The 12690-nt window shown below is 39.8% G+C and overlaps 1 protein-coding gene across 2 annotated transcripts in view; it reads left to right on the top strand.

Annotated features, from left to right (window-relative positions):
* Positions 1-2017: 2017 nt before the first annotated feature.
* Positions 2018-12690, top strand: part of kcnq3 (potassium voltage-gated channel, KQT-like subfamily, member 3) — a 64691-nt gene continuing 54018 nt past the window's right edge. Inside the window, exons 1-2 of one of the 2 annotated variants that reach the window (XM_017699224.2) lie at positions 2018-2169; positions 2492-2954. In XM_017699224.2, the coding sequence (XP_017554713.1) occupies positions 2602-2954 (353 nt within the window). In that variant the 5' untranslated portion in view covers positions 2018-2169; positions 2492-2601. Of the gene's footprint in view, positions 2170-2345; positions 2955-12690 lie in introns of those variants that run through there. The other variant, XM_037530987.1, reaches the window with a different exon arrangement.

The following is a 12690-nucleotide window of genomic DNA, read 5'->3' as shown; positions in this document are numbered from 1 at the left end:
GAGAGTGTGAGAGAGAGAGAATAAAGGAAGCAGGCACTGTAATAACACACTGCAAGAGGAGAAACATGCAGATACAGCGATTACAGAGATGAAACACCAGATTCAGGCCACATGCAACATGAAAGTAAACAATATGGTATTACTGAGTGAGTCTGCAAACTCAAGGCTTTTGATTCCTTTCTGAAAGTGTTCCTTGTAAACGGTATATATGTCTTGTTAATGTCTATCAAAAGTGGCCCACCATAACCCACCACACAGGAGGTTGTCCAGCATTTTTGATGTTTTCTTTGAAGAAATTCTGTTTATTGAGACAGTGTGGTAGATGGTGTTCAGCTATGTGACGTCAGTCAGACAGAGATTAACTGAATTAAACGTCAGATCCTCACGTCACAACATGACAACCAGAAACAAGGCTGACTTAATGACTTACTGACCTGAAAGCTTTTACCTGAGCAGCTGGGAGGAGGCAAATGGAGGGAGAAAGGAACACAGAAAGAGAGAGAGAGAGAGAGAGAGAGAGAGAGAGAGAGAGAGAGAGAGAGAGAGAGAGTGAAAGAGAGAGAGAGAGAAGGGAGGGCAATAGAGATATATAGAGATAAATGGAGATAATGACAGAGAGAGAGATGGAGAAAGAAATAAGAAGGCAGAGAGAGAGTGATCAAAAAAGAAGGCAGAATAGGTAGAAAGACATGGAGATAGAGAGGTAAGAAGGGAGGGGGAGGGGGAGAGTGAAGAAGAAAGAAGAAGGGTGGGAGAGATGAGGGAAGGGAGGGAGAGGAAAGAGGGAGAGAAAAAAGATACACATGGCACATACATAAAAGAGTAAGAATGAAGGGACAGTGAGAGAAAAGAACGAGAAGGAGAAGGAAAGAAAGAAGGGATACAAAAAGGAGAGAGAGAGAAAAGGAGAAAAGGATTTAGGAGAAGACAGCATAGAAAAGAGGGAGGGACAAGGAGAGGAAGAAGGGGAGAGAAGAAAACTAAGGGCAATAAAGAAAGAGATGGGGAGAGAGAGGCAGAGAGGTAAAGAAGAGAGGGAAAATGGAGAGAGAAAGGGCGAGATGAAGAGAGATGAGAAGGAAAGGGAGATAAAAAAGAAGAAAGAGCAGGAAGAGTGGTGGAAAGGAGAAAGACGAAAGGATGGGAGAAAAAGAGGAAGAATGGAGGCATGAAGAGAGTGAAGGGGATAGAGATATAAGAGTAAAGGAGAGAAAGGAGCAAGAAACAAGAAAAAAAAGTGATAGAAAAGGAGACAGATAGAGATAGTACAGCAGATAAACAGAATAGAAGTGAAGGTAGGATGTGGAAGAGGAGAGCAAGAAAGATGAGGAGAGAGGGAAAGACAGGAGGTAGAGGAAGGGAGAGAGGGAAAGACAGCAGAGAACAGTATGGATGGAAAGAGAGAAGAAGATAAAAAAGGTAGAAACAGAACAAAAAGGTGGGATAAAAAGAGGGAAGGAAAAAGAACAGGAGCAGAAAACACAGGCAGAGAGACATAAAGGAAAAGAAAGAAAGAAGGAATGAGAGAGAGGAGGAAGTGAGAAAGAAAGAAAGAAAGAAAGAAAGAAAGAAAGAAAGAAAGAAAAAAAGAAGGGAAGGAGGGACAGTGAAAGAGAAATTAAACAGGAAAGATGAGAGAAGATCCAGGTAAACAGAGAGGTGGGGGGAGAGCGAGAGAGAGAGAGAGAGATTGCTAGATAGATAGATAGATAGATAGATAGATAGATAGATAGATAGATAGATAGATAGATAGATAGAGAGGGAGAGAGAGAGAGAGAGAGAGAGAGAGAGAGAGGGAGAGAGAGAGAGAGAGCATGCTGCTGTCGATGATCGCAGTTCAGCTGTATTAAAGCTGTACACTGTTGCTCGTGCTCGCGTCTCGTAGCGCGGCGCATAAACGGAGCTGCTCGACTGTGGGAGTAGCGGAGCTCCGCCAGCAGCAGGAGTACGTCACGTGACCACCCCGCGTCTCGCGCCTCTGTCTGATCCCCCATCCTCCACCTCCCTCCCTTACTCGCTCCTCTGCTCCCCCTCCCCCTTCTTTCATCTCCGCCCCGTGGCGCGTCACGCTGTCTATTTTAGCGCGAGCTGCAGGTAACAGCAGCGCGCGGACTGGAAGCTCTGATCCGAGAGTGATGCAGCACAGGGAGCGGCCGCGTTTCGTCCTCGGTGTGTATATGACTGTGTCTGTCTGTCTGTGTGTGTGTGTGTGTGTGTGTGTGTGTGTGTGACTCTGTCTGTGTGTGTGTGTGCGTGTGTGTGTGTGCATGTATGTGTGTTCGCACTAAAGCTTGTATTGTATATCCGGGGATACTCGGCTCGAGGCAGCGCAGTTGTTGCTTGGAAACGCGCGCGACCCCTTTGTTGCATTTACGTTTCCGCGCGCGCCGCCGACCGACAGATTTCCCGTCGTGTGTGTGTATGTTTGTCTGTGTGTACATGTGTATGTGCGCGCGTGCGCTTAACGAAATGGATGTTTTCTCTCCAACAGCGGAACCGCCTAGCGCCTCTCTCCTTAAATGACCCGCCGGAGGGGCTCGCGCGCTCCCGCCCGGATCATGGCATGCGCTTCAACCCACAGCTGCACACGCGCCACTGAACATGGGGCTCATCAGGGCCAGGAATGGCGGCGGCATCGGCGGCGGCGGCGCTGAGGAGGAGGAGGCGGCGCGCGATAGCGGCAGCGGCAAGAGGCGGAGAAGCGCGCTGGCCGGCGAGCTGGAGCCGTGCGCGGGCCACGAGCGGGACGGCGCACTGCTGCTGGCGGGCGCGGGCGCCGGCAGGGTGGCGGACTTCAAGCGTGGCTCGCAGAACATCGGGCTGCTCGCCAAAACTCCGCTGGGCTACACGCGCCCTGTCAAGAGGAACAACGCGCGCAAGCGGCGCATCCAGAACCTCATTTACGACGCGCTCGAGAGACCGCGAGGATGGGCGCTGCTCTACCACGCGTTCGTGTGAGTGCTCTCGGATTCACACACGAGCACACACTGAACCCTTCTGAGCGCTCAGAGAGAGAGAGAGAGAGAGAGAGAGAGAGAGAGAGAGGGAGAGAGAGAGCTCTTGATCACACCTGCACTTCCATAGCCATTCTTACACTCTTATAAGAATACCAGAGGAACATCACTTTGAGGGAACTGAGCTTTATAACAGTCATTATTGTGATGTCTTCATGCACTTTAAGTTTTATGGTTGGGACTACACTGCATCTGTAGGAGTTTGGACTTCATCTTATATGTGTAATCATTATCTAAGCTCATTAGGTCTATTTACCTGTGATGGTCCTGACCAGTGGTAGAGCTGTTAGATAAGTAGAGTTGGTAACACTAACAGTGAGTGTAATAACAATAAGGTGGTTTTAATGAACTGGCTGGTTGGTGTGTGTGTGTGTGTGTGTTTGTGTGTGTGTGTGTGTGTGTGTGTGTGTGTGTCAGAAGTGACTGACTATGTGTCTTATATTATCAGACTCTGCAGGGTGGTACATCTCCAGCGGCTGGGTAACTTTGTTCTTTAATGATGGTGTAAAGCTCTGCTAGTTTCAGAAAGCTTGTCCTTCAAAGATTGTCTGTGCTCTCAGACTATGCCAACATCAGAGGAAGTGTGAGCTGTCCTTTACTGTCCCAGACTGGTGCCACTGTTGGAGATGAGGGAGAGACCACTGCACTGGCTGACCTGGTTAGACTGACAGAAAAATTGAGCATAAGATGAAACGTTGTTCAGTGTTGAAGACCAGAATGGAAAGCAGTCCAATATGAGCATTACAGCCTGCTGTTCAAATACCATTCTAGATTATCCAGCAAAAGACTGAATTATAAAGGACCCACATCCTACATTGTTCATGTATGTTTTCACTTAAGGTTCATGTACAATGTTTCTTTGGGCTAAAACAATCATGTAATTCATTTTTTACATTTTATCATCCACCAATCTCTGTTTAATTAAACAGGCTGTTGCTTCTGAGCCTCTAAGACTGCTTTTGGCTGACCTATTTTGTGCCACATCAATGCAATCCTTGTCAAATAACTCCTTATAATTTCAGTGTGAATGGGTGGGGTTAAACTGCTGTAGGCTAAATGGGAGCACATATATAAATGCACTGGTTTTCCTGACATCCCAAAAACAGTGAATTCAACATAGACTGATTTTGGAGCTTAGTTTCTATAGACTGTTTAGAGTTGGGACATACTTTTGAGTTCCTAACCAAATTCCAGGATATGGACCCTTTAAAAGCAACTGAAGGTGCTGCTGTAATGGCTTATACTGATGTAGCTGTCCATGGTGCTGAAATAAGGCTTTGTGATGCAGCAGAGCTGTCCAGGGTGCTGATATATTGAATTCTAATTGTAGTAAAGCTCACTGACAGTTTGGAGAAAGTATGTAAATAAGATCTTGAATGCTCAGAGATGCCTGTGGGTCTAAATTTGTGGGTGTTAATGTGATATAAAGAGCTAACAGCATAGAAAAAACAATTATGTAAGTGACCCTCATTTTAGTAAACGCACACACACACACACACACACACGCACAAATACACACACTGGGGGGCATAAGGGCATGTTTGTGTTGCTTAATTGGAAGAGCTTCATTACAGAGGATCGGAGAGCAGATGGATAACTTTCCCCTGAGCCAAAAACAAGTTTAAGTACTGCATCTTTCTCTGTCTCTCTCTCACTCACACATGCACACATATACAAATACACTTCCACACATTCATCTAATCTAGCAGTTTTCTCAAAATGTTGTCGTACACAGCTACAGTACTGTGGATTTATTTAATTTCCAATCAAATCAGCCATTAAGTATGAATCACTGTCAAGAAAAAAAAAACAGAAAACATGCATTTAACAGAAAATGACAGATGCTTCATCAACTAAATACAGTATGTATTTATTCACTATTTTAACCAGGCTGTCAGTTTTTTAAAGAAATCTGCAGGGATATTTTTCTGCACCTCCAACAATTAGTCTTAGAAGTTGGTTGCATTTTCTGCTTCTCACAATCCAAGTAATCCCAAAAACATTCAGTGATATTGAGGTCTGAACTCTGGGTTGGTCAGTCCATTGTTCTGAGAGTACCAGCAGCTTCTTTGTTTGATTTGCAAATATTCTTCTTTTCTCCATAACAGCTTCTTGCAAGCTACACATCTTTTCAGACTCACAGTGTTGCGCCACCTGAAGAAAGAGTGGAGCTAGATTTTCTCCTGTCTTTCAGAGATGTTTTAAGTGCTGTTTATCTGATGGCATGGATGGTCTGACTATCGGGAGGACTAGGACTATTTCCAGTGGGCCACTGTGGTTGTAGTGGGCTGGTTTAGACAAAAACATTCTAGCCTGAATTTAGTTCCCAGTCCAGCTCTGTCTGCCTGTCACAGTTGCTAGTGGTCTACTACGACTTGCATGGTTGTTAAGAGTCCTGTTTTCTATGTATGTTCATTTTTCAGTCATCTTCCGAACTAGTTTTATGGAAGTAGATTATCTCATATCTAATCTCTTCAGAAATATGTCTGTCAGCCAATTTAGATGCATTTGACAAAAATGTGCAAGGCAGCTAAACTAACTTTAGGTTGTTGCTTTTGTGAATGTCAGTGTCTCTATGAATGACAACATAACCAGCAAGAGCTTTGAGAACAGCTTTTGTTGGGAGGACACAGCTGTGACTCAGTTTTAAGATTGGAATGATGGAAGATCTTAAGTGGCAGTAGTGAAGGACAAAAGTAAGGACTGATATTAAATACAGACAGATTTGATATTATATTTGGTTGTTTTATTTCGCTTTTGTGTGATTTTCTGTTAAATGTATCTTTCCTGCTTTCTGAGGCTGTAGAGTAAATAACATGTATTTAATGGTTGGTTTGACTGGAAAATCAATAGACAAAGCGTGGTTTCTGAGCCCTACACACCACTGTATTTGCACATATTTCCTTACTGTCTTCCTTATACAGGATGTTCCTCACATGCATATGCTTACTTAGAGGAACACTCACTCACACACACACACACACACACACACACACACACACACACACACACACACACACACACACACACACACACACACACACTCACATCCCATTTGCTGTTTACAGCTTTGAGAGATTCAGGATGTGGTTCAGAATCTGCTGGTCTCTAGGATTGCAATAAAGCTTTTAACCAGTATGCTAGTGTGTGTGCATGTGTGTATACCCATGTGTACTTTCCAGGGATACAGTGAGGCTTTTAACCAGTGTGTGTGTGTGTGTGTGCAAGTGTAGTCTCCAGGAATGCAATGAGGCTTTTAACCAGTCTTAGCTGAGGTTACATCTCTCCGTATTAATGTGAATTATTGATAATGAAATGTTGGGTATTGTGTGTAGGTGAGTGTGTGTGTGTGTGTATGTTTGAGGAAAGTGTATAATGTTACTGTTACTGAAATGCAAACAGCTAGTCGTGTAAAATTCATCAGCGCTTTGCAATACATTGATCTGAAGGTGGCAAACTTTGCTAAAATGCTAGATTGAGGGCACATTGATGGGACCTGTGGGCCAATGCTGATATCCAATGTTTTTCATGTACATATCTGACATCTATATGAATGAAGGCAGAAACTGGGACTAAATGTACCCATTTTATTATTACAGATACTATATAATATTGCAACAAATGCAGTAAAATTAAGGAAATACAAACTTACACAATAGCCTAAACATTCCACAATAAACACAATAAATACATCATCAAATATCATTTTGAAATTACAGTCAAATCTAAACACTTCTTAAACTTTTTCAGTTTTAAACTGGGGTGACACATCTAGGTGCACTAGATTGACAGTTATGTTGGAAATCGTATGTTGACTAGCATGTTAGCTTGTGGCTAGTGTGTTACCTTGTGGCAAACCCAACTTTTATTTTAAATATTGTTCTTTTAGAATATTGAATGTGCAGTTTTGTTACGAATGCAGACTGGGTGAGTTTACAGTTTATCTGGAGGTGGTAATGTTGAATACAAAAAAAAAAAAAACAGAAAAGTATTTATTCAAGGAGATAATAGGGAACCCCAGCCCAATGCCTCCAAGTTCAAATTTGTCTCTCTTACGGGTGATCCCTTCACCTTTATGAGAGGTCCACCCGAGCCCTCCCTCAATTTGAACCCAGCATCTGGAAATTACGTAAATTCAATTTTTTCACTGATCTATATCTTTAATGTACATGCTGGTGGAGTGTGTGGCACACAGACACAGTACTCATCAGTAACATCTGTAATGTTTCAGACTTAATGAACTCATCTAATTTGCTGGAGTGCTCACTATCTGATTCTGGCCACTGCACTCAGTTCACAATGGATATTTCTGTGATTCCTCAGTGTAGTTTATAACTAGAACTCCTAATATAGCATAATGTGTATGATTAGGTATGCCTGATTTAGAGACCTACAGTATTTATAGCCTGGAGTGTGTGTTTCTGCTGGAGTGGATGTAGTAGTGAATGGAATGCAAAACAATCAGCCTTCATTAATCACAGAGTCTGATGAATTAAAGAGAAAAACTTTGGTAGACTGCACAGCCCTACAGTCCAGTCATGAGCTCCTCAATGGGATGTCAGCATGGACAGTTTCAATCTGGAATCAAACGGAGCAGAAAGAGCCTGCTTCATTCTGTCCATGGAAAGAAACGTGGCAGAATACTGCTGTGATGTCAATTCATTAGGTTTGAGTCCTGTCGCAGCTGTCTTAGCAGCCAGTGTGGATGGTCATTTATAAAACAGTCTTAGAATAGTGCCATATTCTTTAGCTGTCTATTGCGGATGGCTCTTTAGAGGCCATTTCCCAGCATCTCTGTTGGATTAAGGTCTGGACTTAGCCATTAACAAAAAATAATCTTAGGTTCTTCAGAATTTTTCATTTTCATTTCAGGATTGATTAGATAAACAAAGAAGCTGGATGGTAACTGGAATTATTGGACATCCTCTAGGAGAGGTTTGCAAATGGTCAAGCTAACACACTGACAGACATAAAATGATGATGCATTGTAGTTGTTGATATGTATTTCTTCTACTGTTAGTGTTTTCTCTATAAAATAAATGAATATCTTTACATTTTATCTGTATCATACCTTTATGTATCATTTCCATACCATTTTTATATTATATTGTATCAAATTGTATCATAGCTAATTGTATTGAATTACACTGTTATATTATGACTCGCACATTAGTTTGTGGCTAGTTTGTTACAGGAGCTGACATATCAGTTTGTGGTTAAAGCATTAGATTGTGACACCGGACTGAGATACTCAGATTTTATTATTTTGATGCCATCCTGTAGTAGATTTAAGGTCTAATGTATAAGGTCATTGTCCTGCTGCATCATGCAGCTTCTACTGAGCTTCAGCTGGTAGACAAACACCCTGAAATAATCTTGTAGGATACTTTGATAAACCTGGAAATTATTTTTTTCTTTTGGTCACAGCCTTGGTCCAGGCATAGAGCAAGTCATGTAGCCCCAAATCATGATGCTCCCTCCACCATACTTTACTGTCTGACTATGTTTGCATATTGGTACAGAATGTCCTTTTTACACAATGCGTAGTGTTGTCTTTTCTTCAATCCATAACACATTTTTCCCAGTAATATTTTGGAATGCTCATGCAATGATGTTTTTTAAGCTTCCTCTTTGGTGTCTTGCTTTTTTCATTTTTCATGTAGTAAACTCATGAGCAGAGATGTTAAGCTTTACTGATTCACTCAAGCCTTTAGCTGTTACCCTACTCCACTCTACTCTTTTTTGCTTCATTGATCATTCTGCATTGTGCCTTTGGAGTGATCTTTGTTGAACACCTAGTACGAGGGAGTACACACAATACTATATCGTCTCCATTTATAGACAGTTATATCTATTAAATGTGGACTGATTATGACCTAAACACATTTTTAGATTAATTTGTAACCCTTTCCTGTCTAATGCAGGTGAACAATTATTGATTATAAGTCTTTTGAGATTTCTTTTTTGCAATGCGTGGTTCACTTCAGCAGATGCCTCTTGTGAATAGCAAATGAAAAATGATTTAATGTTTTTTATTAGTCAAAGTAGCTTTCACTCACAGCTCCAATCTCATTTCATTGATCAGAGTCCAGTTAGCTTTCACACACAATGTTTGTATGATTTATTCAATATGTACATTAACAATACTCTTTGTTTTATCAGTTTAGATTGTGTTTGTTCTGTCTTTCTTTAACTTGGATGGTAATTCCAAAGGTTCCCCATATTGTTTCTTGCCACTGTGTGTGTATGTATATATGTATGTATATATGTATAGATATCTGCTCACATTTATAGCAATAGTTGTAAGGATATACAAAAATCTTATTCACTGAATTAAGGTTGGAGTTTAGATACATAACCTTAAGTTTAAAATGCTGCACTACCAACCACAACGACTATGTTGTTGTAACTAATCTAAACTAGTAAAGCTGAAAAACTACAACAAAATATGTCACCATCCTAACAATAGTTCAGTTACATGAGAACTATTTATTGCTATTTATTGCTATTTATTGTATAACATTATGACTTTTCACCTGCAAACAAAGCAAATACAAACCATTTGAAATTTATAATGCACTCTAAATTTCTGTGTCTTGACTAAAATTAATCTCTGTACTACAGTTTGTCATTGAATGAGATTCCAATACCGTGAAAAACTATGAATACAGTGATTTTTGTTCAATGCTTAACACACTCTATTGCTTTAAATACAATTAAACAATTAAAAATTAATTCATCTTTTGGATCTATTTATCCTGTGATGAAACATGCAGTCAGTCAATGTTCTTTAAATGCTTACAACTTTCATGATATATTGAAATGACCACCCCTAGCTCTATCTGCTTTTCAAAGCTGGAGAACAGGACAAGTTTAAGTAAGATCCATCACACATTTTGGTACATTTGACATTAAAGACTCAAGCACAACACAATGTTTTTGCCACTGTTTTGTTTTTTACATTTTTTTACAGTAGAAGTTATCTACTCGGAAGTATAGCAAACCATCATGTTTACAAACATTCTGATTTTGTCTATATTCACTGTCCTGTCCATTAAAAACATTTATATATAAATGTTTGTTACAAATACAAATACAAATATTTATGTTATAAATTTATGTTTATGTTATAAATGTTTGTATTTATTGTTTTTCTGATGTCATGAAAAACCCAGTTGTTTACATATATCTGACTACTCAGCTTATAGCAGATTAGCCCCACCCATTTACGCTGAAGTTATAAAATGTATTTCAACCTAGACTGCATTTTGCATGAGGCAGAATACAGGACAGCCAATCAGAACAGAGCTCATTTAAATAATTGACATATATCAGTCTCAAAGGTATTGTAGCAAACACAGTTCAATTATAAGGAAAAAAGAGAGGTTCGTATTGGTCATGGAAAAAGAGTGATTACTGTTTTGCCACTTAAAACATATACATGAAATAGATGGGAAGGGGAGAAAGTAAAATACATGAAAAATTTAATATATGGGCCTGTTAAATCTTTAATGGTTAATGAAAACAAACATGCTATAGAGAGATGGGTGGAAAGTGCTGATAGTGACCAACAGAGAGGCCAATGAGCAATGAGTTGAGAATGACGTAAGCAAACTGACATAAGAACATTTGCAGGAGTTGATTGTTAAGAGAGCTAAGAGTTCATCTGACAAAAAAGCCTTATTCATTCATTCATTCAATGCCTTTATTTAACCTCATAGGTTAGGATGCTATTATAAGAGTATGTTATAGTTCACATTCAAATGTAGGTCAGGCGAGCAAAAGAGAAAGTGAGTCAGGTTGGTAAAGATATTCTCACACACACACACACACACACACACACACACACACACACACACACACACACACACACACACACACACACACACAAACATCTAACACACACACACACATGCTCAAACACACTCTCCTCATTAATAAACCAAAGCTATGTGAGTTTAGCTGAAGGCGACACCTCTGTCAGACCCTTCAGCCTGCAGCACTGTTGAAGCTGAATGGAGAGAGAGGACTCAGCTCAAGAGCACTGATCTTTATTTATCAGCATCTAAGCTCCTCTAATGTATGTGTGTGCATGTATAAATGTGTAGGTGTGTGTTTGGCACTGAAAAAAGCAATGCACTGAATTTACCTGATTAAAACATGTTCATGAGTTCCAAATGAATATACTACAATTCATTAACACAATCATAAAAACCACAAGTATACTGAAAGACAAATTTATGTTGTTATACCCAGTACTGTGCAGTAGTCAAAGACCACCCTACACTAATTATATTTAGTCAAAAGAAACATTAAGTACAAGTTAGATGTTAGATCAGCATCAGATAATCAGAAAAAAGCAGTGGCGAACTGTGATTGTTAGAATTTGGCCCATAAATGTCAAAACTCAGTCAAAACATCATGAAAAAAAACCTCAACAGTAACACTTACTTCCTTATAGGATTCTAGCAGTCTGTCAGTAAGAAGCTAGCTTCTTGTTTGAATTTTCTGTCCCACCTTCAACGGTGCAGCAGTTATACTGCAGGATTTAAGGTGGAACGAAAAATTTGCTGGCACCAAAATGCAATTTTTTTGGTGTTTAAGGTGGGACAGACAATTTGGAAAAGGCAATTCAACATTAAACACAGATATTAAAAGCTTCCAAAAGACGTTCCATGTTTTACTTGAAACATGTGACAGATATATTAGAATATTTTTTACTTTGCAGCAACTTCACAGTGACTCTTTCAGTGGCATGTAGCTGTTTTCCATTTCTAACAACCTACTGCTTAGACTTTCACAGTCAGTGACATATCTGGGACTCCCAGAAGGCCTAAAGTGGTATTTTTTCTCAGGAGATTGCTCTCGCATATTGCAAATGAATTTTTTATATTTCTCTCTCACTTTGTTATTATGTTCATCTGACATATTAAGACTTTTCAGGTCTTGAAGTCCTAAGTAATAGGAGAGTTTGCTAAGCTCTATGTACCTAGACACCATAGAGAAAAAAATCCAGATTGATCGATTTTCTGCTGGATGTCTTTTTTGTTTCCGTCCAAAACTTAATAATGAAACAAGAGTAGTAGTATTTAGTAGCCTACAGATCCAAAAACCACAGTAGTAAAGGCTCTATTCCATCTGCTTTTCTGTTACAATTATAGACAATAAACTGGGAATGATTTGGGTCTACAGTGGAAAAGAGACCTTTGTTTCTACTTTTGCACATATAAAATCAGAAAACAAACTCAGACATCTTTTATAAGGTAATACTTAACCTGCTTCCCATTTGATCAGATTCTGAAAGACTGCATTAAATTCCAAACCTATTATTGTGCCTAAGCAAACTTCATTATTACACCTCATTATTTTTCTCATACATAAAAAAAAGTACATTATGGGTGATCACATGCTTTTTTTGAGGGCATGACACGGCATGTGATCACACAGTACTCTTGTGCTGGACTTTTACACACTTCACATATGAATTATGTGACTTTTTTGTAAGGAGGCAGAAAAACTAAAACTGGAAAATGGCAGAGCACCTTTCAGCAAACAAGACGAACAACGAAATTCTGGCAGTGGATCAAAACATTCAGGTTATTATTGAAAAAAAATGAGTTGAAGGTCTGTAACACAAAAGGCTACAACTTTTTGTTTTAGAAGGAAGGAATTGCCA

This window comes from Pygocentrus nattereri, chromosome 19 (assembly GCF_015220715.1).
Source record: "Pygocentrus nattereri isolate fPygNat1 chromosome 19, fPygNat1.pri, whole genome shotgun sequence".
Lineage (NCBI taxonomy): Eukaryota > Metazoa > Chordata > Actinopteri > Characiformes > Serrasalmidae > Pygocentrus > Pygocentrus nattereri.
The sequence above is the reverse complement of the archived record's forward strand: the minus strand, read 5'-3'. Positions and strand labels throughout refer to the sequence as shown.